This window comes from Photinus pyralis, unplaced genomic scaffold, assembly GCF_008802855.1.
Source record: "Photinus pyralis isolate 1611_PpyrPB1 unplaced genomic scaffold, Ppyr1.3 Ppyr1.4_LG1, whole genome shotgun sequence".
Classification (NCBI taxonomy): Eukaryota; Metazoa; Arthropoda; class Insecta; order Coleoptera; family Lampyridae; genus Photinus; species Photinus pyralis.
The window spans coordinates 38,410,593-38,437,231 of NW_022170249.1; the positions used below are offsets into that span (position 1 = coordinate 38,410,593).

The following is a 26,639-nucleotide window of genomic DNA, read 5'->3' on the forward strand; positions in this document are numbered from 1 at the left end:
TCTGTACACTTGCACGAGGCGGAAAAATCAAATACAAATATATCAGAATATTTTAAGAAACATGGAGCGCTTCATTATCAATCTGGGAATATGAACATGTTCAACCATAGCTCTTCTTCCACATGTGCCCAAATAAGCACATAATACCACAATAGTTCACTGAAAGAGAGTGCGACTCGAAAATAAACGAACGCTCAATGAACCTCATTGTCCCAAGACTCGTTTTCTAACTAACTTCACGAGAGCACCAGACAATGTTTAAATAAATCTCCGAATAAGTAATGTACCTTCTTCAAAATTTAATGTGCCTTGACGTACAGGGTATCGGTAGGTATCCCAAATTTGAGGGTGACGAGGGTGGCGACCATTGCGATCTCGGAAACCATAAGAGATACGAAGTCGGTTAAATGAAGAAAAAACCAAAATTCGTCAATTTCCTTCTTACTTTTTTTGTGACTCTTTTGTAACGAAGCACCCGTTTTCCGCCGAGAAATTCAGATCGCATCAGTTTTAGCGATCACTCCATAGATGAGCACAGGGTGCCCGTTTTTCGAGCCCCAACATGGGGATCTCGATTATTTGAAGAGATTCAATGTGTTTAAATTGGGGCAAATTTGCGTATTTGGGTGCCCAATATTATGCCATTACGAAAATTCGGATGTCTTTAGAGGTTGCCGAGATTTTTTAAAAAACTGAAATTTTCAATTTTAGATTTTCCATTATTAAATTATTAAAGCACTTTTTCACGAGGAATGCAAATATGCTATCGAAAAATTTGAGGCGCTCTTTTTCATGGCATGGCAGCCGTATCGGATTTTAGCATTTTTGAATAAAGCTCGTTTTTCTGATTACAATGGTGTATCATATGCTATGTTTAATCAAAACGGGTTTTTTAAACAAAAGAAAGCATGTTGTTTCCAAAGCACTTTTTGCAAAAACGGTTTTTCCATATTTCGACAGAATCTTAAAGACATATCATATGATACATCATTCTAATCAGAAAAACGAGCTTTATCCCAAAATGCTAAAATTCAATATGACTGCCCTAAGAAATAAAAAAGTCTATTGTAACTTCCATGTCTAGAGTACCTTCAATTTTTCGATTACATATTTGGATTCCTCATAAAAAAAGGTGCTTTAATAATGTTTTAGTTTTACGTCCACTTTTTGCCTTTTTTTGTTAAATAAAAGGGAAGGTCTAAAAGTAAAAGTTTAGGTTTTTTTCAATAATTTCTTCATCTCTTCAAACAACCGAGATGGAGCTCGAAAAACGGACACCCTGTATAAAGGGGATTTAAATTTGAAGGGTTTCGTCACGGAAATTATCGCTGCGAAAATATTTGTTTCTATTTTAGGAGGTAGAAATTAGTAGGTTAATTTGTAGAGCCCCCCGTTAAGCAAAACAAAAGACCGCAATTAGTCAGGCCGTTTGGAGCTTTTCCCATGGAAATAATTCAATTATTTGTACAGCCGCCGAAAGTTCTCTTGGCAGGGAAGAAGTTTTAGGTCCGTTAATTAGCCATTAATCGATTTTAGTTTTCTAATGGTATGGTTGTGCAGATTAAGGAAAATTTCAGCGTGATAAAAGATTACGCCGCTTGGCCTCAGATTCCTAGGAAAAAAAAACATTTCTGGAGTGCCGAGTTTAGAGGCTGAATTCCGACTATTTCGATACATATAATTAACCCTAGTTGGTTGAATGGCCTACATATAATTGCCTCCAATTAAGCCGAGATTACATCCGTTAGGTGCGCTCTTAAAAAAACTCGAAATTTGACACCGGTCCCGTATTTTTAAGAGGTCTGGGAAAGACGTAACTAATTAAGAACAGTTTTAATTTATTTGAACGTATCGAAGGTATAAGTGGACGGAACGGGAATTCTAGCTTCTCTCTACTTGAACTGGTCGAATTTTATAAAAGGTAAAGCCGTTATTTAGAGAGGATCTTTTTGCTTTTACACTTTGTCAATTATATTTGTAAGTACCATATTAATTTTATCATTTCCGTAAATTCATTTTCGCAACCGTAACGCATCTAGATTTTTTGATTTTGTCGTAAATTCATGTTGCATTAGTAACATTTTGTTTTATTTTGACGTTGAGCTTATCACACCGTCTTTATTCATCTTTTGCATCTTAGTTTTTTTTACCGTAGGAACCGCTAATTAAATTGTGCTATGCTATTTCATTTCTGGTGCCTTAATTTTAGATTGTGTTCGACCGTGACCGCCGCTATTTGCTGAAGCGTTCTGGAGTTCCGTTCTCTGGTTGAGTACGAACTGGGCATTTATTCCGCAACCGACCCGAATACTTGTCCTAGGGCAAGACCGCACCTCTTGGTGACGCCCGCGACCATACCGTTTTACACTGTCATCCCGTCGATTGCACCGTTTGCGTGGACAGTAGTTTTTTTTAAATTTTACTTACTGGTGAGTTATAATTATTTGTTTTTTCTTATTCTAAATTAAGCTTGAATTTGGCTACATACCGTTTTATTTGCAGGCCACCGTTCTGCACGGACTACTACAGTCCGTCGCAATTTAGAGAAATTTTTGCAAACAAATGACTGTTCTCTTAAAAATGGCGTCTACTTTGAGGAGAGCGTCCATCTCGACGCCCAGCGAGACACGTCACGTTTAACTTGAACTTTCAAAGGCTAATCGACGTAAATCCATTTTTGATCGCCCGTTAGACGTTTGTTGTTGTTGCTAGGCAACATTTCCAGTCTGGTAAAAATTTTCGGTCTGGTAAAAAACGATTTCCCAGGCTCAAATGGGTCTGGTAAAGCGGCGAATACTAGATAGTATGAAATAAAATCTATTACAAAGAATATAAACAGTTGATGAGGTTAAAATTACAGTCTTTAGGAAGAAAATGAATTCAATGGTTTGTCGCAGAAGCAGAGGAAAAGTTGCTACATGCACAAATCCAGTTAAACCTATTTTACCTCTTACAAAGAATATGAAATGTTGATGAACAAACATCGGTATACCTGCATATTTCGCTAAAAAAATATCCTGCATCCGTCCCGCCCCCGTTTCCGCATTACCGCGTCGGTTTGAGTGAACCTTAAATCTTATATCCATGGGTGCATTCAATCAAAACTTTAATGCTGCCATTAAAAATGGAACACCCTAAATTAGTGCGTTTGTAAAAGCTTTAAACAAAGAACAGATACAACCTAAAGAAATTTTTTGGATTTACAGAAAGCGACCTAAGATTTTTATGTCCATTCCAAAGACAGTTTAATACGTCATATTTGAAGTAAGGTTACTTTAGCTACCTTTAAAACGCGGCCTGCTTTAATCGTCCGTTTTTACACGCTCGGGAGTGCTTTAAACGGGGATTCTGACGAAGATATACTAAAAAATATATTTTTAAAACAAAAAATGATTTAACACAAATTCATATTTAATTTATAGAACAAGATACGAAAAATCGCATACGATTTTCAGCAGGGGATGGATTGGCGAAGCTTTAGCTTTAACATCGCTGTCTCTTTTAATTCTCGAGTTAGACGAGTCACAGATGGACGGATAGATCGACGGATGGACGGACGAACAAAATCATCACATAAGGGGAATTTTTTTCAAAAATTTTCGCTAAAAATCTAGGATCGCGCAATCCTCAATGGAAGGAGTAATTCTGCATGACCACGATTATCTTTCGGGACGCATTATTAAAAGAGTTGTGTAGCATTCTGACTTCCAAATGGCTTATTAGAGATTATTGAAGATTTCCATCAGGTTTTTGATTGTGTAATCTCCAAATTACCAATGTCGGTAGGTACCAACGCACAGCCTTGAAATTAGAATTTAACGTTGCTGACGAAAAAGGTCTATTAACGCTAATGACGTAGATGTAATACAATTGCTCCTTTTCAATAGAATTTAACAAGACTTATTTCAAGCCGCCTTTATTTAATAAGTGAAATGGTTTGGTTTGTATATTTACAACTGCAAAAAGGATTCAGTTTTTGAAATTGATTTATTTCAGAGAAATTTACAACGAAAGGCAAAAATTGAAATGCGAACACGATTCAAAAAACAACATATGAATCTTCTTGTACCTAGATATAATTTTTACTAGGTATAAATACTACATATATACATTCGCAAGTTCTGGTTTTTCTATATCATTTTTTTATCTCTTCCCGACCAACAGTCTTAATAAGCAGTATGTGAACCACCTGGGCATCTAGTATGACACACATAACAAAAAATACAAAATACTGAAATGTTTCGCAGATCTTCACGACTAACACTGAGAGTGTCACCCCACTATTTTAAATATCTTTAAAAGGCCGCAAAAACTAGATTTACAAATAAAGTTCATCATTACAAAAGTGATCGCGATTACAACAAGTTCCGCGATTTTTAATAAAGGTTTGCGATCACTCTGGGAGTAAATTTTGAGCTCTTTTTACAAGTAATCGTAACCCGATCACGTGGTACTTTGGACTCGGGTTTGTTTAAACATTGCTCTATTCGAGCGTTAATTTGCTCTCTAGATGCACTTCTGCAAATTGAACAGAAGTCGAATAACTTAAAAAAAATCATCCTGCGATATTTTACAGGTAGTTAACTTCACTTCGCTCGCGGCAAATTTCGCAGCCAAAATTTAAAAGAAAAAGTTACTGACTTAACTGGTCTGATCGCTTCACGCTAATTTTTTTTGCGGTTCGATGCGAATCTAACATAAAATATAAAAACCACCCTGCGGTGGGTGACCTAACTTCACACACTACACAACTACAAACTTGACGTTTTTGAGTAACACCCATTCGGGAACGCTAACTTTTTCCACTGATAACACTAATTTTTCCATCCAATCACAACACTTGACATCCATAAATCGACTAAAAATGTAGTAAGTGCTCCTTGAACCAGCAACAAACAACGGTACGTATCGGGCAATAGCGTTACACTATATTTCATACTATTAGACGTTCAATCACTCATGGGAGCATTAAGCTAAGATGGTGATTTTAGGTATTTCAAAATATGAGGGCTTGTAGAGGGTATGGATACCACAAATTTAAAGCGAAACCTATAATGATGGATGGTCTCAGGGCGCATCCAATCGCATAAAGCGGTTTATATTGCTATTTTTTTAAACAATTCGCCAAAAACGAGTTAATTAATAATTTACTGTCTGTAGGTATTTTACACAGAATGTAGTAGCTTACACCTAATTCACTACGCAACCAGACATAATGCCTGACATGAATGAAATGCAACACTGTCGACATACAATTGGGAAACTTCGTTGGTCTTAAATTCTTCTCCTAGTTACATGTCCATATATACCTTGCATTTCGAGCACGTAGACTTCTTCACCATCAATAAATTTATCGAACTTCAACTCTTTTAGTGCCTGTAATGATGAAAAAACAAAAGCGCTTTTGAGTTGTGGAGGTATCGGAAACGGGATACGAGAAGTAATAAACTCTATAATAACCAAATGAGTTTGGCAAATCGTCTACAATTCATCACGAACCTACCTGGGTATAGTGCGAGAGGTATTACACATCTATTTGGCACGATTTCGATGTGGACTTCTTGAAATTCCACTTTCAAAAGTTCCTCTCGAAGGCTTTCCTTTGGATGTCGCGAGTATTTATAAGGAGGCATATCTTTGGTGTAATTCGCCAAGTACGAGCGCCATTTATCTTTCTTAGACATGAAGGAATATATGTCAAATAGGTTAAGATTAGCTGCGCATGAGAAGAAGAAATCGCCTCCAGGTTTTAACATCTTTCGGATGTTTCTTAGAGCAGTTCTGAAACAAAAAAGAATAAAATGTTCTGTGATATGTGCACGCTTACTCTTGGAGTCCTACAGATTGAAGACGGTCGAAGGAGAAGACGTGGTCAAAATAAGTGTGGTAATTGGTGTTTTGTTCGTGGGCGATGTCCATTTCTTTAAATAAAATATCGCCAAATTTTCCATAATTGGAGTTGGCGTAATCGATAGCTTCCGGCCATTTGTCTACTCCAATTACAACAGTCGTTGATTGCGGCAAAATTGGCAGAAGAACATCGTGCGTGTAATTACCAGGGCCACATCCAACGTCCAATACCTTACAGTTACGCTTCCACTTGATATCTCCTTTTATTTTGTCGATTAGATATTTGGCGTCGCCTTGGAAAATTTTGCTACTTCTCAGAAATGATTGAACGCTATTCATAGTAGTGGTCGGGATGTTCCAGAAAATAACAAAATAAGCAGCATAGAATATAATACACCGGTTTGGGAAGAAGGGCTATGAGAAAAGCAACAAATATTAGCCTTGTAGTATTCAATGCAAATTTAGTCGTTTTTGTGTGCAACAGTTCGAAGCAAAAAACTTAAACAAGGAATACAATTAGTAAATTAATCGTAATTAGTTGATTACTTAATTCATTAATTAATTTCCCGTTAAAACAGAAAGACCATGGAACCCAACGTTCAAGCACAACCATTAAGCCACTAAGAACCTTATGCAAGGAAATTGTTCGTTGGTTGAGGTTAAGGTCGAGGTTATACTAGATTGGAAATGTATATCAGTTCAAAACTAGGCATTTCAACTATGAATTTTATTATCGCCCCGTATAGGTAAACATGTATGCCAGCATTATCGATGCGTTTAATACTTTATTCGTCTTCCTTTTCATCCACGCCAACAAGTTTTTAAGATTTACAGACCTACCAATCTTGAAATTACGAATAAATAGCCCAATTAATTACAAATGAATTCCAGTAGGTACTTATAATTTCAACATAATTTTATATTATTTCCCTTATTTTTAAATCATATTGCAGGTATAATAAAAATACTATAAAAAATGCATGCATAATTGATCTCTAAAAATGATTGTAGGACCGTTAAAGGAAAATCCATTCTCAAAAACTGCACTCATATTTTTATTTATTAAGCATAGGTACTATTGCAAAAATTACAAAGATGTCTTTTCTAGGTACACAATTAATTACTTATAGCATATTCTGCATATAATACCTATATATTGCTACACGAAGAGAAGAATGATAATAAAATGATACTATTAGCTTCTGCATTTCCTGTACTTCTACGCCGCGCTACTTTACGGATTTCTCAGTTTCTTGTTGCAATCCTGAAAGTTAACATCAATTAATTAGGTATACCTTACGTTGTGACCACACACAAATGAATGTAAACGAGAAAAAATTTATGCATTACCCAATCACGAAACTACCGCCCATCTTGCATTTATTCCTAGAATCAACAAATATTATTCTTCACATTCTGACAACGTTGTAAGTAAAATGCGAAATAATCTCCTCAAAAGTACGAGTACCTACTCGCATTTTTCTAAATCAAGAGTACGATTAATTTATTTGAAGTGAGTTCAAACTCCCCAGCAAAATTTAAACACACGAGAAGAAGCAGAAATGGCAAACCGAAATAGAGGGGTAAATCAAAAAAGAACTGATGTTTATGCATATAGTTGCAAATGATGCAACAACAAAAAGCGAACAAATACCATTTACGAACGGTTTCCTACTGTTTTGAATACAATAAAATGGTTATCTTAATTATGCACCAATACTAATGGCGATATCCCTTGCTCGTTCTATCTCGCAGTTCTATTGATCCAACGATTGATCCACCTCTTAAAAAGTAAAATCGATACAAATTCCTAGGTCCCGTATAATGAATGGCACCTTTGATTGGAAGTCAATTTAGGGTCACTCAAAATAAGATGAGCCGACGGTAAATGTAGATGTATAAAAAAAAGTGCGAAAGTGGCATAACAAACTCTAGCTATTTTTATAAGCGCCATAACACCTTTATGGCCCTGTGTAGAATTACATATCCGGTTGCAGCTTTAGTTTCAAAGTAAAATTCCATACTCTTGAAACTTACCAGAATTTTTTTTGCTATATTTGCATATGTCCTACACACATTTTGAACTATGCGTTTTTCTAAAGAATTTTACAATTCAACAATGGGTTTAGTTGTAACACTACTTCAAAACCGTATCAAAAAAGAAATGGGGTCAAGCACCCTTCGAAAGTTACAATTTCAAGAAACGTACCCATTTGTTGGAAAACTATCGACTGCAGAAAATGTTATAATTATTCGTTGTATACTCTTTGATGAAGGTAACGTACTTTTTTTTATTTGTGTAAAAAATAACAATCGCTTCTCTATAAGAAATTGCGAAACATTTTATTCAAAGTAATTGAATATTGAAATATCGATTAAAGGAGTCGATTTTGGTAAATTGACTGAATGCCGAACAAGTGTATAGTATAAACTGTTTAAGTTTGGACCCATTTAGAAAGAGGTTGGATATTTTTTTCTTTCTTTTAAATCCGTATTGTCAGTTTAAATAAGAATATGAGTTCAATTTTGTTAGCTATAAGGCATTTGTTTCTGTTGCATAAAATTTCCATAAGTATTGCTTATTGTTATTGAGTATTAAATAAGGGTAAATTAGAAAGAAACGTGATCAGGAAGTTATTATATACTTTCAGTATTTGTCGTAACCGCAAAACTTTTAAGTAACAAAACCTAAAATATCTCATTCAGTTCAAATTGTAACTGGTGACAATAAGGAGTTTGGCACCCCTAATCATGATAATTTAAACGGACTTTATACTGCGAAAGTTTAATGTTTTCAGTACAGTGATTTAACCGACGTCTAGCCCTCTTTACTAATTTCCCTTGCTACACGTTGCCCAGTAAAATTTACTTCTTAAAAAGAATGATCAAAGTCCTCGTGTGAGATCGCACGGACTTCAGCGCATTTTTGTGTGGAAGATCAGTATTCTATTAGCCAGTTTTGATTCCACCCCCAATAAGATCTTGTCGGGGGCTACCCTATTCCCGTTGTCGGTACCCGTTTCCGACGTCCCGCTCACCCGCAATTTGCGTATGAAGTTTTGATTCCACCATCAGTAAGATTATGTCGGGGGTATCACATTCCCTTTCTCGGTACCCACTCCCGACGTCCCGTTCACCCGCAAATCGCGTTTAAAGTTTTGACTCCACTCTCCACAAAATAGTACTCCATTTTTGGGACCCTTCTCATAGCTCGAACTTCTATTGGCGATACGAGAAGGAGAGACCGCGATTCGAGCTACAAGAAACTCTTGGGCGCCTCAAAGGTCGACTACCCCCCGAGAACGCGCGCCTTGCAAAGTATTGTTAATTTCCCCCCTAGGAACAAAACAAAATTCCATCACACATGAGTTGTTCGCGATTATAAGATCTTTTCGACGACACCAATTTGAAAATAATCGGACCAAAAATGTAAAAGAAGATAAGAAAAAATACTTAACACGCACGAGGATGGCGCGCGCCTACCCCACAGCATGTAGCCCCGTCCCTCAAGTTGTTAATTACACGGTAGGTGCATGTACACTCCTACGGGCCTGCATTTGCTGCCAGCCAGCCAGCCAGCCAGCCGCCCGGCCAAAGTGGGATCTGAGACCAATTGGTTGTCGTATGTAAAAGTTATGCACGTTTTACCTTCAAAAACAGCATCTCAGGAAATAATTCGTGGGGGGGCCCCCTTTTAGACAGCGAAATTTGTTGGCCGTCTGGCATACCATCAAGATATAGGCTACCTACTGCAAAAAAATTCCAGGACTCTAGGACCATTCCCCAAGAAGTAGTTCAAAACGGTAGAAGTGGGTCCGGGCGGACGAACGGACAAAACGCAAACAATAGCTCATTCTTAAAAAATGCATCGCGTGCCTTTAGTGCCTTAGTTATCAAAGTACGGGATGGAGGAGGGGGGGGGGGAGTGGAACTAGTTTTATCCATGGTACTCTAATGAAAGGTCTCAACGAAAGGAATTAATTTCTACCAACCATAGCTCTCCTCTTCGACCTCAAGAACGGATTGTCGGAAGAGGGTACTCACAAAGGGCGATTGAGAGGTCTGCAAGAAATATATCCATTGGTGATGTCAAAACAAAAGCTATTTCGGTTAAAAATAATGCGCTTGGTCTGCACAAGGGTTGTGCACAATTTATACTTGTTTTATTATTTACATGTTCTTTCTTATAAGCCTATCTATAAGGTGTTGCCCTTGTTTTCCCTCGAGTATTCTCTTAACTCATGGTTCTCTTGAATTATTTAAGCAGATAATCACTACATTCCCCTGCACCAATCGCACGCTCCAAGTCGTCCTGAGTAAAATCATTCTGTGTGGTTCCCAATTTCCTCACACCTCTTCCTAGATTCGAAAACCTCTACTCCAAGACCCAATTCAGATTATTTGGAGAGAAACAGACACTGAATAGATCGAATTTCTTTCTTACTTTCCCCAATTCCATTGCCAACGTACCGTGGTCGCCATATTTGTTCCAAAAATCGTACATTAGCACAACTTTTCCCATCTAATTTTAGAAGACTTTTGATAGCGAAATTTTACTACACTGTTCACATTGATATTTTTCAAACAAACAAAAACTACATCTTCACTACAACTGCCTACGAATCTTCTAAAGAGTGCGTGACCAAATTATAAAACCAACACGTGCAGTGCAAGGATGAAATTAGTGAACATCACTTACTATTATTATAAATACTTGACCTGGGCCTTGATTAAGCTGAACCGCAAGAGGCAACGCATCATCAGAAATGTGTGTCGTCCGTATAATTGTAGACATTTCCGAGTCGTCATCGTGCGAATGCAAACCTTGGAATTGGTAAGCGTAAAGCGCATTATTACCCTGATCTTGTTTACTTTTGTCTCCATCCTAAAACGTAACAGTCAAATTCATATTATCAAAAAACATTTCCTACACTTTGGACGCCAAAATCTTCCCGCTCTCCATTTTCCGCGTTTAGTGTAGACTCGGACTCCAACGAACTCTCCTCTTTGTCGTTCGGATCTTTCAGCGGGATGTAAATATACTCGGGATCGTTTAAACCATTTTTGGGTTTCTGCTCTTCTAACTTAACCAAAGGGGAGGCTATCGCAAATTGTTGATCAAACACATCACCCAGTGTTTTCGCAATAGCGCCTTCCTTTTGTGATCGATTTCTTGGACTAATAATAGCATCGACGTTGGGTGATCGTCTTGGAGCAGAAGATCCCAAACTACGTTTTGCTCGAGAGACAGCTGCGGCGTCCGAATCGATAGTATTATCGGTCAATGTGCCATGGTCCGGAGAACCGCTATAAATTATTGTCGAAGTTGATTCATTTGAAGTGCTTGAATTTTTACTTAATGATCGTTCTTCAGAACTTCCATTCGTTTTATAAACTGGGTCATTCACATGAGTTTTAATAATTTCATTTACCTCACTTCTTTCTACGTGAGACACGTTATCTTTTGCATCTGTTGACTGTTCGGAAACGGTGTCATTGTCATGTTCAACGGCGCTTTCCGCGCCAAGAGTTTTATCATCAGCTTCCGTACGTTCGGGAACCTTCGTTGCGGTTTTCACCTCACTGTGTAGTTGCGCAATGTCATATGAGGGTGGAGATTCTTCGACCCTGGCTTCCTCTGTACTGAGTTGCTTCGGTTCCGAATGAAGATTGGATTCGTCAGGTCCTTTTCCTGCACTTTGCACTTCCTGGTGGAGATCAGATATTGCAAATGTGATCGGCGTTTCATAACCGTTCGCCTTTGTTTCTCTGGTGCCTGCGCTTTCTTCCTTTACCTTACTACTTGATTTGGTCGCGTTTTGTATTTCCTCGCGCAATTTGGAGCTATCATATGGCATTGAACCTTCGTCAACATTGTGAACCTTAGACACGTCCATTCCAATTTCCTCTTCACTTCCATTTGCCATTTTCGTAGCACTTTCTACTTCGTCACGCAGCTTAGAGACATCAAATGTGCCCCTAGACGCTTTTGGTTCACTTATGTCTTCAGTTCCTCTTACTTTGGCACTATTTGAATGTGCCGAACGTGGTTTAGTAGCATTTTCTATCTCATTTCGCAATTTAGAACTATCGAATGAAGTTTCAGTCTCTTCAATATCACCTTTTTGCTCACTATTTTCTTCTTTGCTATTACTCTCCGTAGGTGTACTAGCATTTTCTATCTCGTCACGCAATTTAGTACTATCAAACGTACTTGTACCTTCGAGGATGGCTTGAGGTACTTTTATTTCATTTTTTTCTTCTACAGGTTTAATTGCGGTTTCTAACTCCTCGTGCAGTTTGTCAGTATCAAACGTGTTGGGAAGCTCATCGATTGTGCTCTGCTCAGTACTTCTACTTACTTCTTCATTTTCAATAGGTTTGGTGACGCTTTCTATGTCTTGACGAAGCTTAGAATTATCAAATGTAATTGGACTTTCTTCAACTGGATCATTTTTGTTTCTATCGTCTTTATCATTAGTATCTTCTGTGTCGGAATTTGATACAAGTTTAGTGGCATTATCGACCTCATCGCGTAGTTTAGAACTATCGAACGTGCGTGAAGGTTCTTGTCCACTACTTTCTTCTTTTATGTTCTTTAGATTCTCATTTTCTACAAGATTTCCAGCATTTTCTATCTCACCACGTAGTTTGGAGATATTGAATGCACCCGATGTATTGTCAACTATATTACCTCCTTTATTGTTTGTATCAGCGGTAGTGTGTTCTTTTATATCGCTATTTTTTTCTTCACTAATATTGTTGGTATCGCCATTTTTTAAATCTTTACTAACATTTTCCACCTCATCAGAAAGTTTAGACGGATCAAACGTTGTTAGTACCTCGTCGGTGGAATTTTTTTCTGTGTTTCCTTTTACTCCTAATTCTTCTTCTGTGTTAGTTTGTGTTGGTTTGGTAGCATCTTCAATCTCATTGCGAAGTTTGGCACTATCAAAGATAGTTAAACCTAAATTGCTTTCTTCGCTGTTTTCTTTATTTGTACTTAGATTTGTATCATCTTGAGAATGTATACTATCAAATACAATTGAAGATTCGGGAAGAGTATCATCTTCGCTTGCATCAACTTTACCGCCGTTTTTATCTGCAGTAGTTATGGTTTTTTCTACTTCATCTCCTAGTTTTGAATTATCAAAGACAGCGGAAGTCTTACCAATGATAGTTTGACTTGTATCATTATTTTCTAAATACTTGCTGGCATTTTCTACCTCGTTACGTAATTTAGACGCGTCGAATGAAATTGGAGTCTCGGCAATCCCATCCATTTCCCTCCTTTCTTCGTTTTCAGTAGCATCTGACTGTTTAGTGACACTTCCCAACTCTTTTTGACCGCTTTTTCCCTCTGATGTATTTATCTCATCGCTTTCTTTTAGTTTGACATCGTCGCTATCATCATTTTCTAAATGCTTACTAGCGTTTTCTACCTCATTACGTAATTTAGATGAAGTTGAACTCTGGCCGACTCCATACTTTCCTATCATATCATTCTTTTCACTCTCATCCGCTGTTCTACTAGTATCAGTATCGTTCTCTTTTGGTTGTTTGTTGACATTCTCCAACTCATTACGTAATTTAGAACTGTCAAATGAACTTGAGGTCTTAAAGTAGTTTTCTTTTGTATAGCTTCTTTCTTCTCTTTTTTCTTCGGTGTTTTCATAGGGATCTCCATCTGCGACATGATTAGTACCGTGTTTTACTTCATCGCTCAGTTTTGTGCTAACAAAAGTAGTGGAGTGAAGTGGATTTTTATCGCCGATATCACTATTCTCTGAATTGTTACCAGCATCTTCTACCTCAGTATGTAATTTAGAGGCATTCAATGTGGGTGGATTTTCGGCGACCATGTAATTGTCACTTTCAACATTTGCCTCGCTATTGACTGCTGCAGGTAGGGTAGCATTTGTTATCTCATCGCGCAGTTTAACACTGTCAAATGTAGATGGAGTCTCGACAATGGTACCATCGGCTTTGTTATCACCTTCTTCTTCTCCATTGTTCAGAATCTTATTAGCGTTTTCTACTTCGTTGCGCAATGTAGAAGAATCAAATGTAACCGGAGCCTCGTTTTCAATATTTTCTTTCGCAGTGACCTTTTCTTCATTTTCTTCTGACTTGGTAACATTTTCTATCTCATCGCGTAATTTGGTAACATCAAATGTTGTGGGGATATCTTCTCCTTTATCACTAGTTTCTTTTACTTCCTTGACATCTAAATCGCCATTTTCTGAGTGCTTGTTTGCGTTTTCCACCTCACTACGCAATTTCTCAGAATCAAAGGTATTTGAAGACTCGTTTTCGTTAACATAACTTTGACCACTTATTTTTGCATTATTTTCGTTTGCATCAACAACAGGGGTAGTGACATTTTTTATCTCTTCGCGCAGTTTTGAGCTATCAAAAGTCGTTGAAATTTCCTCGATAGTATTCCTGCCATTTATTTTGTTATCTGTACCTTCATTGCAATTTTCATTTTCCTCGTTTAAAAATTCCTCCTGCTTCTTGTCTGAATGTTGCTGTGTCGTGGGATCCGTATGCAAAATTTGTGATTCTATATTGTCAATTAAACTTTTATTGCTTAAATCCTCATTTTCATCTTCTGCTCTTGTACTGGTCACATTTCGCTTTACATTTTGTGTTACCTCTTTAATGTTACTTTCTAAAAGCAAAGCAAAGGCATGGTTTGATTTTTCTTCCTTATCTACAGGTGCACCTAATTTTTCTTCTACTTCTCTGTCTACAATTGGATATTGCTCAACTGCGGAAGCTTTTAAGTTTTTACTTTCTAAAGTATGTGCACTTTCAGTTTTGTTTTCTACCTCATTCTTACCTTCATTTGGACTTTCTGCAGTATCCTTGTGCGTTTCTTCTTCATCTTCATCTTCGTCTAAATGATTCACACTTTCATGATCAAATGAACTAAGAATTACAGCATCGTGCATTTCTCCACTGTGCTGAAGCGTAACCACTGTTTCAGGATTTGAAACCGGAGTTTCCTTTTGTATTTCAATTATCGCGGAGTCGTGCATCTCCCCACTATGTTCAAGTTTACCTTCCGCAAGATGATCTTCCTCATGCGTGGTATTTGCATGAGATAATGCAGCACCTTCAGCATTATGAGGAGTTAGAGCTGCGTCATTAGATTCTGGATTTGGTGCATTAGTTTGGAGTTCAATTATAGGGGTATCATGCATCTCTCCGCTGTGTTGAAGCTTAACTTCCTCGTGCCGCTGATCTTGTTTTTCTGTGTCTAATAATGCAGCATCATGCTGAAGACCAACAGCTGATTGGTTACCCTCCGGAGCTGGAGTTGATGAAGCGATCATGGTAGTATCATGCATCTCTCCACTGTGTTGCAGATTACCCTCCACGTGATTTTCCGCTCTTACCTCAGCGTTTACGTGTGTAGTACTTTCCTCAGTACAATGTATATCTTCATTGGACTGAAGACTTGCAGATGCTTTTTCACACTTTGGAATAGGAGTCGTTGATGCATGTGTTGGTGGATCAAATACAACCGTGTCATGCATTTCTCCACTGTGCTCAAGCTTAACGTCTTTGCGTGGAACTTCTTCGTTTACCTCAGTTACTGGGCTTCTGAGATCGGATAATACGGTATCGTGAATTTCTCCACTGTGATGAAGATCCCCTTCCACATTTTTCTCTTGAGCAGATTCATCTTTTTCAACGATCGACGCCTCAATTGAATCGTGCATTTCTCCACTGTGATGAAGATCCCCTTCCACACTTTTCTCTTGAGCAGATTCATCTTTTTCTTTTTCGACAATCGACGCCTCAATTGAGTCGTGCATTTCTCCACTGTGATGAAGATCTCCTTCCACATTTTGATCATGAGCAGATTCTTCTTTTCCGACAATCGATGCCTCAATTGAATCGTGCATTTCTCCACTGTGATGAAGTACCCCTTCCACATGTTTCTCTTGAGCAGATTGTTCTTTTTCTTTTTCGACGATCGACGCCTCAATTGAATCGTGCATTTCTCCACTATGATGAAGATCTCCCTCCACATTTGGCTCGTGAGCAGATTCTTCTTTTTTGACAATCGATGCCGCGATTGAATCGTGCATTTCTTCACTATGATGAAGATCTCCTTCCACACTTTGCTCATGAGCAGATTCTTCTTTTCCAACAATCGACGCCTCAATTGAGTCGTGCATTTCTCCACTGTGATGAAGATCTCCTTCCACATTTTGATCATGAGCAGATTCTTCTTTTCCGACAATCGATGCCTCAATTGAATCGTGCATTTCTCCACTGTGATGAAGTACCCCTTCCACATGTTTCTCTTGAGCAGATTGTTCTTTTTCTTTTTCGACGATCGACGCCTCAATTGAATCGTGCATTTCTCCACTATGATGAAGATCTCCCTCCACATTTGGCTCGTGAGCAGATTCTTCTTTTTTGACAATCGATGCCGCGATTGAATCGTGCATTTCTTCACTATGATGAAGATCTCCTTCCACACTTTGCTCATGAGCAGATTCTTCTTTTCCAACAATCGACGCCTCAATTGAGTCGTGCATTTCTCCACTGTGATGAAGATCTCCTTCCACATTTTGCTCATTAGCGGATTCTTCTTTTCCAACAATCGACGCCTCAATTGAGTCGTGCATTTCTCCACTGTGATGAAGATCCCCTTTCACATTTGGCTCGTGAGCAGATTCTTCTTTTTTGACAATCGACGCCTCGATTGAATCGTGCATTTCTCCACTGTGATGAAGATCTCCTTCCACATTTTGCTCATGAGCAGATGCTTCTTTTCCAACAATCGACGCCTCAATTGAGTCGTGCATTTCTCCACTGTGATGAAGATCTCCTTCCACATTTTGCTCATTAGCGGATTCTTCTTTTCCAACAATCGACGCCTCAATTGAGTCGTGCATTTCTCCACTGTGATGAAGATCCCCTTTCACATTTGGCTCGTGAGCAGATTCTTCTTTTTTGACAATCGACGCCTCGATTGAATCGTGCATTTCTCCACTGTGATGAAGATCCCCTTCCACATGTTTTTCTTGAGCAGATTCTTCTTTTTCTTTTTCGACGATCGACGCCTCAATTAAATCGTGCATTTCTCCACTGCGATGAAGATCCCCTTCCACATGTTTCTCTTGAGCAGATTCTTCTTTTTTGAAAATCGACGCCTCGATTGAATCGTGCATTTCTCCACTGTGATGAAGATCCCCTTCCACATTTGGCTCGTGAGCAGATTCTTCTTTTCCAACAATCGACGCCTCAATTGAGTCGTGCATTTCTCCACTATGTTGCAAATTGTCAGCAATCTTGGGGCTGTCCTCACTCAAAACCGCACCAAGTTGAGAAGTAACGACCTCAACACTCGTAACTTCCACAGGAGTAAGTGGTTTGCTTTCATGCATTTCTTCACTATGATGAAGACCCTTATCGACCTGTTGGTTATTCTCAATTTCTTCATTTCCGACAACCGCTGCTTCAATTGGATCGTGCATTTCTCCGCTATGTTGCAGACTGTCCTCTCTCAAAATAGTACCAGTATCTTCCACCGTTGAATTGGTAGGTAATTCGATTACACCTGTGTCATGCTTTTCTCCTCTTTGTTGATTACTCTCTTCGTTTTCGACAATCGACGGCACAATAGAATCGTGCATTTCTCCGCTATGTTGTAAATTGTCCGTAACCTTCGCGCTATCGTCGTTCAAAACGCTACCAAGCTGAGGAGAGGCAGCCTCAAAACTCGTAGCTTCCACCGCTGCGTGGTGATGCTGGTTAATAGGACTACGAACTGCGGTGGGTTCGACACTATCCGTTACAATGGTACCGTGCATTTCACCGTGGTGTAATAAGGGACTATCGACATCATAGGATTTTTTTGGATCAAAACTCACCGCAAGAGTATCGTGCATTTCTCCGCCATGTTGGAGATCGCTATCAGAACTATCCTCCTGTATGCTATATGATGGCGTGTTAATTAAAATCTTTGGAAGTGCTTCCCTATCATCCTCACGTACTTCACTTTCATCAGTTCCAGGTGAGTGAATAACAACTGTGTCATGCATTTCTCCGCTGTGTTGCAATTGATCTTTTGCGTCAGATAGTGTGGTAATAACGGGTGTGTCATGCATTTCACTGCTATGCTGAAGAGTACTTGATTGAATGGGTTCCGGATCCATAGTCGTATCGCAGAGTTGAAGTTCGTGCTCGCTAGTGTCTATACTTGTATCATCTTCAGTTATAATTGTATCGTGCATTTCCCCACTGTGTTTGAGTTCGTGGTTCGCATGTAATTCCGCATTACTCGAAGTAACTGCAGCTGGAACCTTGGAAAGTTTCGTACCATTGGTACTATCGTGATCTTCCTTATCTTCATCGACCGATGTAATTACGTTAGGTTTTTCAGTTTGTCCATCTTCAAGGTTTTTATTAGAATCATCACAATCAATGCTGGTAGGAATTTCCTTTTCATCACTGTCGACCTTGGAGTTATCAACAACGATAGTTTCACTGTTTTGATGATCGTGAGTCTCAGTTGCGTTCTCCCTTTCAACGTTCAACTGAGTGTCAGATGTACCACCCCTTAACTCGATAGTTTCATTTGCCTTGTTGACATTGTCGCTGGAAATTTCTGCCTGTGCACTCACAAGTTCTTCTTTTGCATCTGACATCGGTGTAATGGTCTTATTCTCTGCTTCATTTGCCAGGTCAAAAAATTTGGTTGCATTTGGCGTTTCGGCAGTAGTAGCTTCACTCTTGTTGATGTTGTCTTGTGTACTTGTGTCAGGACTCTGTTGTTCATATATTTCTATGACAGGGATAACGCTATCGTGCATCTCTCCACTATGCTGCAGACTGTTGCTAATAGGTTGTTGGGCTTCCGCATTAATTGAATCGGGTTGAAGAGGGTCCGATGATATTAAAATTGTATCGTGCATTTCCCCGCTGTGTTTTAGATTATCACTTTCTTGGTCAGCCTTATCATCACATATCATATGAGGGATTACTGTATCATGCATTTCTCCACTGTGCTGAAGGTTGCCACTTAATTTATCATCGGGTTCTTTCTGATCCGACAAATCGCTTGGTGCACTACCTTCGTGAGTTGGCTCAGTTGCCAGGGTACCGTTTTCCATTACACTTTCCTTATCCTCATTTGACACCGCCACTTCAGTTATATTATGTTTTTGTGGCGCATCAACACCAGTTGCTTTCTCAGTGTCATTTCCATCAACCATCTCTTCTTCGATTAGCAATGACGAGTTTAAATCGTCTTTGGCCTGAGTTGTCGATTTTTCAACTTCTATTCCCAAATCTTCGCTGTGCTCTTGTAAGCTCTCGGTTTCGTCAACTGATTGCCGCAGCTTATCGTCTTCTTCATCTAACGTTTTCGAAATCACCGAATCCGTCACCGATAGACTCCTGCCCAGTATTGAAGTCGTCGCTTTATCGTTTGGAAATTCGCCCACAGATTTACTTCTGGGTGATTTACTTGGTGCTTTTGGAGATTTCGGTTTTGAAACGTCGCGTCGTTTTCGCGTGAGATATCCCCTGAATCCTGCTTGTATTAGCGTTGCCGCTTTTTCCATTTGTCCTGAATCTTGCCCTGGAATCTGCAAAACATGTGTTTGTTACAATGAGAATGACTCAGCATTGAACAGTTTACGAACCGAATCATCTGCAGCTGTTGGAATGCTAGTTGGTTCCGTGCCGTCCTTTTCAGCCATTGCACTGGGTTCATTTTCTACATTTTGCGAATGTGTTTGTGGCATATTAATAGTATGAACAGGAATAACGTCATGCAGTTCACCGCTGTGCTGCAATCCCTGAAGTGCAAGTAAACCGGCGGTAGATGTTTTATCACCTATGCCATCCTCATCCTTTGATTGATTTACGTTGCTATCTTTGTCATGCTTACTTCCACTTTCTTTATCTGCACTTTTAGCGTCTTTCGAACCTCTCTTGGTTTGCTTATGGGGCGTTCCACTTCTCTTAGTAGAAGCTTTAGGTGTAGATTGCACTGCAGGTGCTGGCTTCTCCTTTACAGGTTGCAATTTATTGGACGATTTTTTGCCTTTTCTATCACGTGGCGACTTCTTGGTCTGCTTCTTCTTAGGGGAAGCGTCGTATATACTAATCTGTCTCGATAACACCTTTCTAGAATCAGAAGATGACCTTTTGCTTCCCTGCTCGCTCCCAGTCACAATGGGCTTATCCATTTCAGAAGGTGGAACTAAAAGTTACGACTACGATTCCAAATCTGGTCAGTTAAAACTTACCATTGTAGTTGCCGTTGTCTCGAAGCGAAAGTAACTGTCCAAAATATTCAGATGCAAAATTGTATATATCTTTCGGTTTTTTCTGAAGTACTTCCTTCGCTAAACCTGACATCAGTTCCTCCAGACCAACCGGAACGCTCAGTCGTTTAATAACAGTTCCAGATTCTTGTTCTTCCATCGCGGAATGAAATGGCATTATTTCTAAAAGAGATCCACGGTATTATATTACCAATTAATCTTCGCCAAATTCAAGTTTATTAATGTTATCTTAAGTTATTAGGGCAAAAAGTACACAAGCACAAGAAATTGAAAAAATAATTCAAATTTAAAAAATGGAATGATTTGTTTACGTTTAGCCCATTTAACCCTATCCATTAATTCTGTGGAAGACAATCTCGACAACCGATTACAATTATCTGGTGGGACATTCTGGAACATATGACAAGTTATCCCATTTCTACTGTCGGTAGGAAAATTGATTGAGTAATTATTTTGCTTTAGCTGCTGGTTGCAACTAACATTTTTTTCATTAAGTTAGGGTATTTAGCTTCGATTGCAGGAATCGTATTTATTCACTCCCTTCGTATTTTAATCAACATATAAAGATAGGTACGTGTATCAGGCTGTCGCTTAGCCATTTACAAAAAATATTTTTTGAATTTGTATTTTATTCAACATAGAAAAATTTACACATATACCGCTTCATAGCGAACGAGGCCGAAAGTGTGTTGGGAAATAAGAGCGATAACGACGCAACGTTCGAGGTAAAACGCTAGTGTTGGTGGTCGGCAGACGAGGTTAGACTTTAAAAAGTTAGGACGTACTATTGGTGTGTGATTTCATTTTCGAATAATTGAGCTTTTCACGAGTGGTTACGTACCAACTTAGGTGCACTAAAGTTTTCGTTTGTAAAGGTTTATCTGTAGGAATAAAGTTTTTACCATCTTTATTAGGGGTGACAACATTGCAAACTTAATTTTATCCAAAAATTGAAGTTAGCTTAATTCCTAATAAGGTCGTTTATTTTAGAGTGTTAAAAACAACAACCAAATAAGCGATTTCTAGAAGTAGGAGTGCTTTTAAAACCAACACGCGAGTGAATAAACTGACGTTAAAACTCATTGTGATAGCATACGACGCATATTTTTTTGGATACGACAGGAAATTGACAGACAATCAATCGATAGACCCGCAACAAAATCTTGTTAATAAATTGAGCAAAATTAATATCAACACAGCGGAATATGGGCTTATTACTGCTGTGCATAATCACGAGCTCGAGTATTACTTTCGCAGAATTGAAGCCGGTTTGCTTGGATTTTGCAAGGACAGATAAGATCAATTATTACCAGAAGCGAAAATTACCTACGTCAATTACTGTAAGTTATTTTAAATTTTTTGGTTTGTATACATTTTTCAAGGAGGCAACAAAATGTGAGTGCATTAAAAATAAAATTATCCTGATTTAAAACCAATCGAGTGTATTTTAGGGAGATTAATAAAGGACAATAAATTTCACAAACACTATATATTTTACGCATTCCTACACGCATTTTTATCCCCGATAAAAAGCTTCCTAGCTTTTAATCACTTAAAAAATCATCTGAGTATATTAATTATTGTTAAATAAATAATTAATAAATGTTAACAAATAATATTTAAATCTCGATTTAAATGGTATCGAAAATGAAATTAGACGTGATCCTAATCGCTTTTGGTCCTATGTGAAACACTGCAGAAGGCCAACTTCCTAGGTGTGTGAAGTTGAGTTTAATGGTGTTGTAGCATCAACGGGCCCTGAAATATCAAATAATTTTGCTAACTTTTTCGAGTCCATTTACTTACCATCTCCATCTAACAAAGATTATTACGAGAGTCTACATAATAGTAGTAATCCAGTGCATACTAATGTTATTACGTTGAAGGAAGTTGACCAGGCTACAGTTTTAAAAGCTATGAAAGAATTAAAGTCCAAAAAATCTATGGGTCCTGATCTCATTCGGCAGTACTTTTTCAAAGGGCACTCAGAAGTGTCGAGTAAACCACTGTAGGTATATTATTCTTCATTAACAAAAATGCCTTTTTCCTGGTGTATGGAAGACCACCAAGGTAACGCCTATATTTATAAAGGGAATAGAATTCTGCGAGTAATTATATATGCCAAATTTTTTGAAATTGTTTTGAGAAAAAATGTTTTTTCATATGGGCTGCGAGATATTTCCGATAGTCAACATGGATTTATCTCGGGAAAATCAACTGTCACCAACTTGAATCAAGGTGTTAGTTCACGGATCAAGCCAAGACTTTCGATAGATGTGATGTGATCACCACTGACTCTACCACTATATCTAAACTAAAGCATTTTGGTTTATCTTTGGATTTACTTCACCTCTTCAAATCCTATTTTACAAATGGCCGTCAATACGTGTGGTTCCAGGGATACACATCTAAGCAGTATATCGCCACATCGGGAGTCCCGCAGGGCTCTGGTTTAGGACCCCTCATCTTTAACCTATAAATGAAGTCGTTGAAGTGGTTAAGAACTCCAATATTCTGTTATATGCAGACTTCAAATGATTTAAAGCCATATCTGACGTAAATGATTGTCAAGCGCTGCAAGAGGATTTAGATGCTGTAAATATCTGGTTGGAATACAATAATAAATTATCCTTCAACGTTTCTAAATGCTCAGTTCTTAGTTTCACAATTCCATGAATGGGGAAGAGCTACGACGCATTCTGGAAATAAAGGACTCTTTCACTCTTTGGAATAAAGGTCCAAAAGAAATTCATATGGGATCTCAACTATAAACGCGTAAGACTTTGGGGTAAATTATAGCTCAATTTATCATAGAGTATTCGTTCAAATTGTGTATTAAATTTAAGACAAGTTTTTCAGTTGAGATTCGAAACTTACATAGAATGGTTTATTTTATTAAAATTGTAACTTATAGGGTTTGCACCGTAAATACGATATATTAGCTGCATTTGACAATATTTAATGATTGATAGCCGATAGGTATAATTCAGGTAACGTATCGATTTTGATGTTAGGGGATATTCAAATTTGGCGCTTTATCTAAGAACGTTCCGAAATTGTCTTGTCACAAATTTACCCATTTTGGATATACAAATGCTACATTATGATCATTTACCAAATAATACATAGCAAGTATTTATACATAGTCCAGTAAGAATAGATCAAAAAATGGCAAATAGGGGAACTAAATCATGTATTACTAATTCCTTCGGAAATGTGTAGCAGAAGGTTCTCTGATCAACATGTAATAAAGTCCCCCCGTCTACCGCGTGTGCTAGAGGGGTGAGGGGGGAGACCGTGGTTTTGATGGTCACATTGTGTAGTTTTTTACTTACAATTCGAAAACGGCGTGTCCTAGAAAAAATTCTTTTCGTATAAATACAAGCTCATTAAATTTGATACAACTTTGAGTCTATACACTTTCTTAAAAAAACCCACCGTTTTTAAGTTTTTGACCCATCAAGATTGAATATGTGGATTATACACATGACCGTACTAGCCGCATAGCCGGATTTACCCTCCACAGCGGTGGGGTTAGATGAGAGGAGAGGATCGAATGCTGATGGGGTATCAAGACTAGCGACCCGCCAGCACCGGCCAATGTCCTAAGTTCCATCTTCTGCCGCTGAACTACTAGAACTGGATGTGGCCCGAGGTATGGGTGTCGTAAGACGAGCATCAACTGCACTTCAGCTTGTGGATGTGAAAGTGGGTACTTTAACGGCCCACCGGTCCACGAGGACGGCAATGAAGAAGACAACATCGACACATTCACTTTTTCGGACAGCGAAAATTAGTCTTAGGTAGGTATTGTAGGTATTGGTCATATACTACATTGATATGTATAATCCACATATGAAAATATTCAACCTTGGATAGTCAATAACATAAAAACGATGCGGTTTTTCATAATTATGTATCTATTCAAAGTTATAGCAAATTTAATAAGCATTCATTTTTATGTACAAAATTTTTTGCTATAGTGTACCTTTTCCACGGTGTAAGCAAAAAACTATAAAATGGGACCTTCAGAGCCACTCTCGCTCCCCTCCCCCCTTTAGCACAGCCGGTATCCGGGGGGACTTTACTTTACGTTGATTATAGAGAAACGTCCCTTACACAATTCCGAAGGAACTGGTAATACATGAATTAGTTCTTCTATTTTTCCTATTCTGACTGGGCTAACAGGCAAATCAAGAAAAGATTTGTTTTATAGCACGAGTAAATAACATAAGGAACAACTATAAATCAACGAGTCAGTGAGTAAATATAATTAAACAATGACGTACCGACGTGATAATAACATTTTCAACCCTGTACACCGTGAAAGATCACAGTATGTTCTAATTTATTCACAAATAACAAATAACAACAAATTTTTTTTTTAAATGATGCCGATGTACTTATTAGCAATAGGTATGCCTGGTGTTCATTTAAAATTAAAAATATACGATCGATGTATGCTAAGCTATGGAATATACCAATTGCAATAATTTCCATATTATAACCTACTTGTAAGTGTAACTTGATGAGGTTCATTATTGTGGTATTTACCTACATTTAAATTTAAAGGAATCATATATAAATTGCAAGTAACTACACCTAAGAAAACCAGTGCGTATGTGCAAGACATTCAAAATTTACAGAAGCGGTAAAAAATTACCTGAACAATTTAAACGCCAAATCATTTTAATATATTTGTGATTAAAATCTCCTAGTGATAAGCTCTCCTAGTGCATTTCTTATCGTGATTGCTTTCCAATAACTCAAAAAGACGCATGCGAGCTATTATCTACAAAAGAAAGTGTATTAATATTGCCTTATTTAACTAGTTTGATGTAAAAATAACTCGGAATGACGCTGCTAATTAAAAATTTAAATTGGAGGTGAGTTGGCTTTTCGAGAATGAATATAATTTTCAGTTGAATCGATAAGAAATGGGGTGTAAACTAAAGGCAAAAATGGTTTTTGCAAATGAAAAAGCGCAGTTGTTTAAAGATAGACGGTAGGTACCTACGAGTCGTAAAAGACAACATTATTTTAATACATGTAATACCAAAATTTGACTCTGTCTAACCGTCGAAAAAGAAAAACCGCAGGCAGACGAATGACCTGATCAAGTGCTGGATGACCAGTCCTCTAGTGGTGCAAAGTGCAAAACTTGCTTTTCTGTTTTTTTTTACCAAAAAAGGGATGATAAGGCTACGCTAATGACACTCATACATCCTAGGTAGTGTGGTTTAGTTTGAGCTAAAAGGGGTATGGCTACATAATTGTTGGAGTTTCACCCCCTATACCTATTCTAAAGCATGTTTTATCAAACCGTTACTACACTAGTTGAACTAGTACTGATTATGGGTTCGTTACCTACTACAAGATCTGGTGATCCGTTAGTTGAAACTATAGTAGCCAAGTATTTTCATATATCGGTGTAGGTACTGTATCCATGAAACCGAACTAAAAACATTGTGAAATCGATAGTGAATAACAAAATTATATAAAGGCATTTTTATATAGTCGATTTACTGCTTAGGTACTCAACTGTACCATCGTTCTTAAGTCTTTTGGAAAATATATTTTGGTTGTCCCTAACTGTGTAGAAAAACAAACATGTTCTAGAAAAAAAATGCATACCCATCATGAATTGCGGAAGACCTGTAATACGTATGACGAGAAACTTCAGTCACCGATGCCGATAACTTATGAATTAACTTCAATATAGGCAAGAGGTATTAGCATGTGATAGATTGAAAAAGTCTGAACTTCGACTAACTATAACGTTTTGTTTCTGAGAAACTAAGTGTTCATTCGATCGAATTTTACCCTCATGCGTGTTAGGCTAAGGGTTGGACGAATACGTGCCAGTTGATTGCTCTGTGGAAATGTTGGTGACCGTGTATCGATTTTTTTTTTGCGAATTAGTTATTTATGCCCAATTTTCGAACTCTTAATTAAACATAATTTATTTAATATACAGGGTGATTCCTATAGTACCTGCCACCGTTTGGGAGCGTGTAGGTGGTGCGTAGGGGAGTATTTTGATATAGGACACTTGGGGTCGGAAATCTAAAATAAGGGTGCCAGAGCCAAATTACCTTCTGGAATTTCGCGCCTGTAGGTAGGCAACCCAACCGGCCGGCGGTGCACACGGAGCGATCTCAGGCGGCGATGTGTGGCTGACACTTGATCAGAATTTTGTTTAAACCCACGAAATCCCGGCTGCAACGACGCGTATCAAGTGAATAAACACTATGGCAATAGTATAATAATAGTTGGCTAGATGTAGGAAGTGCATTGAGAACAACGGTGGCCACGTTGAACACTTGTAAACGTTATTGCTTTTGACTGTCGTTTTTCCTCCTTCCCTCCCATGTCGCTTCCTCGCGCTAACTCGCTCTGCATCGCTCCGCGCGAAACGTCGGTCGGTTGGGTTGCCTACATACAGGCGTGAAATTCCAGAAGATAAAT

General features: G+C 38.2%; 2 protein-coding genes across 4 annotated transcripts; both read right to left on the minus strand.

The window, feature by feature from the left end:
• Positions 1-5,097: 5,097 nt before the first annotated feature.
• Positions 5,098-6,502, minus strand: LOC116177780 (juvenile hormone acid O-methyltransferase-like). The gene is made up of 4 exons (XM_031496892.1): positions 6,397-6,502; positions 5,828-6,264; positions 5,504-5,781; positions 5,098-5,450 (listed from the first exon to the last, which is right to left on the minus strand). Exons 2-4 carry the CDS (start codon positions 6,187-6,189, stop codon positions 5,275-5,277), a joined length of 816 nt encoding a protein of 271 aa, XP_031352752.1. The 5' UTR covers positions 6,190-6,264; positions 6,397-6,502; the 3' UTR covers positions 5,098-5,274.
• A 397-nt stretch (positions 6,503-6,899) lies between these two features.
• Positions 6,900-25,928, minus strand: LOC116177766. Of its 3 annotated transcripts, none has more exons than XM_031496880.1 (6): positions 25,806-25,928; positions 20,133-20,333; positions 19,524-20,086; positions 10,782-19,466; positions 10,550-10,735; positions 6,900-7,114 (listed from the first exon to the last, which is right to left on the minus strand). In XM_031496880.1, exons 1-6 carry the CDS (start codon positions 25,810-25,812, stop codon positions 7,085-7,087), a joined length of 9,672 nt encoding a protein of 3,223 aa, XP_031352740.1. In that variant the 5' UTR covers positions 25,813-25,928; the 3' UTR covers positions 6,900-7,084. The 3 variants fall into 3 exon arrangements, with proteins under 3 accessions (XP_031352740.1, XP_031352729.1, XP_031352720.1); XM_031496869.1 differs by lacking the exon at positions 25,806-25,928 and adding an exon at positions 24,835-24,913 and having other exon boundaries at positions 10,570-10,735; XM_031496860.1 differs by lacking the exon at positions 25,806-25,928 and adding an exon at positions 24,835-24,913.
• Positions 25,929-26,639: the final 711 nt, after the last annotated feature.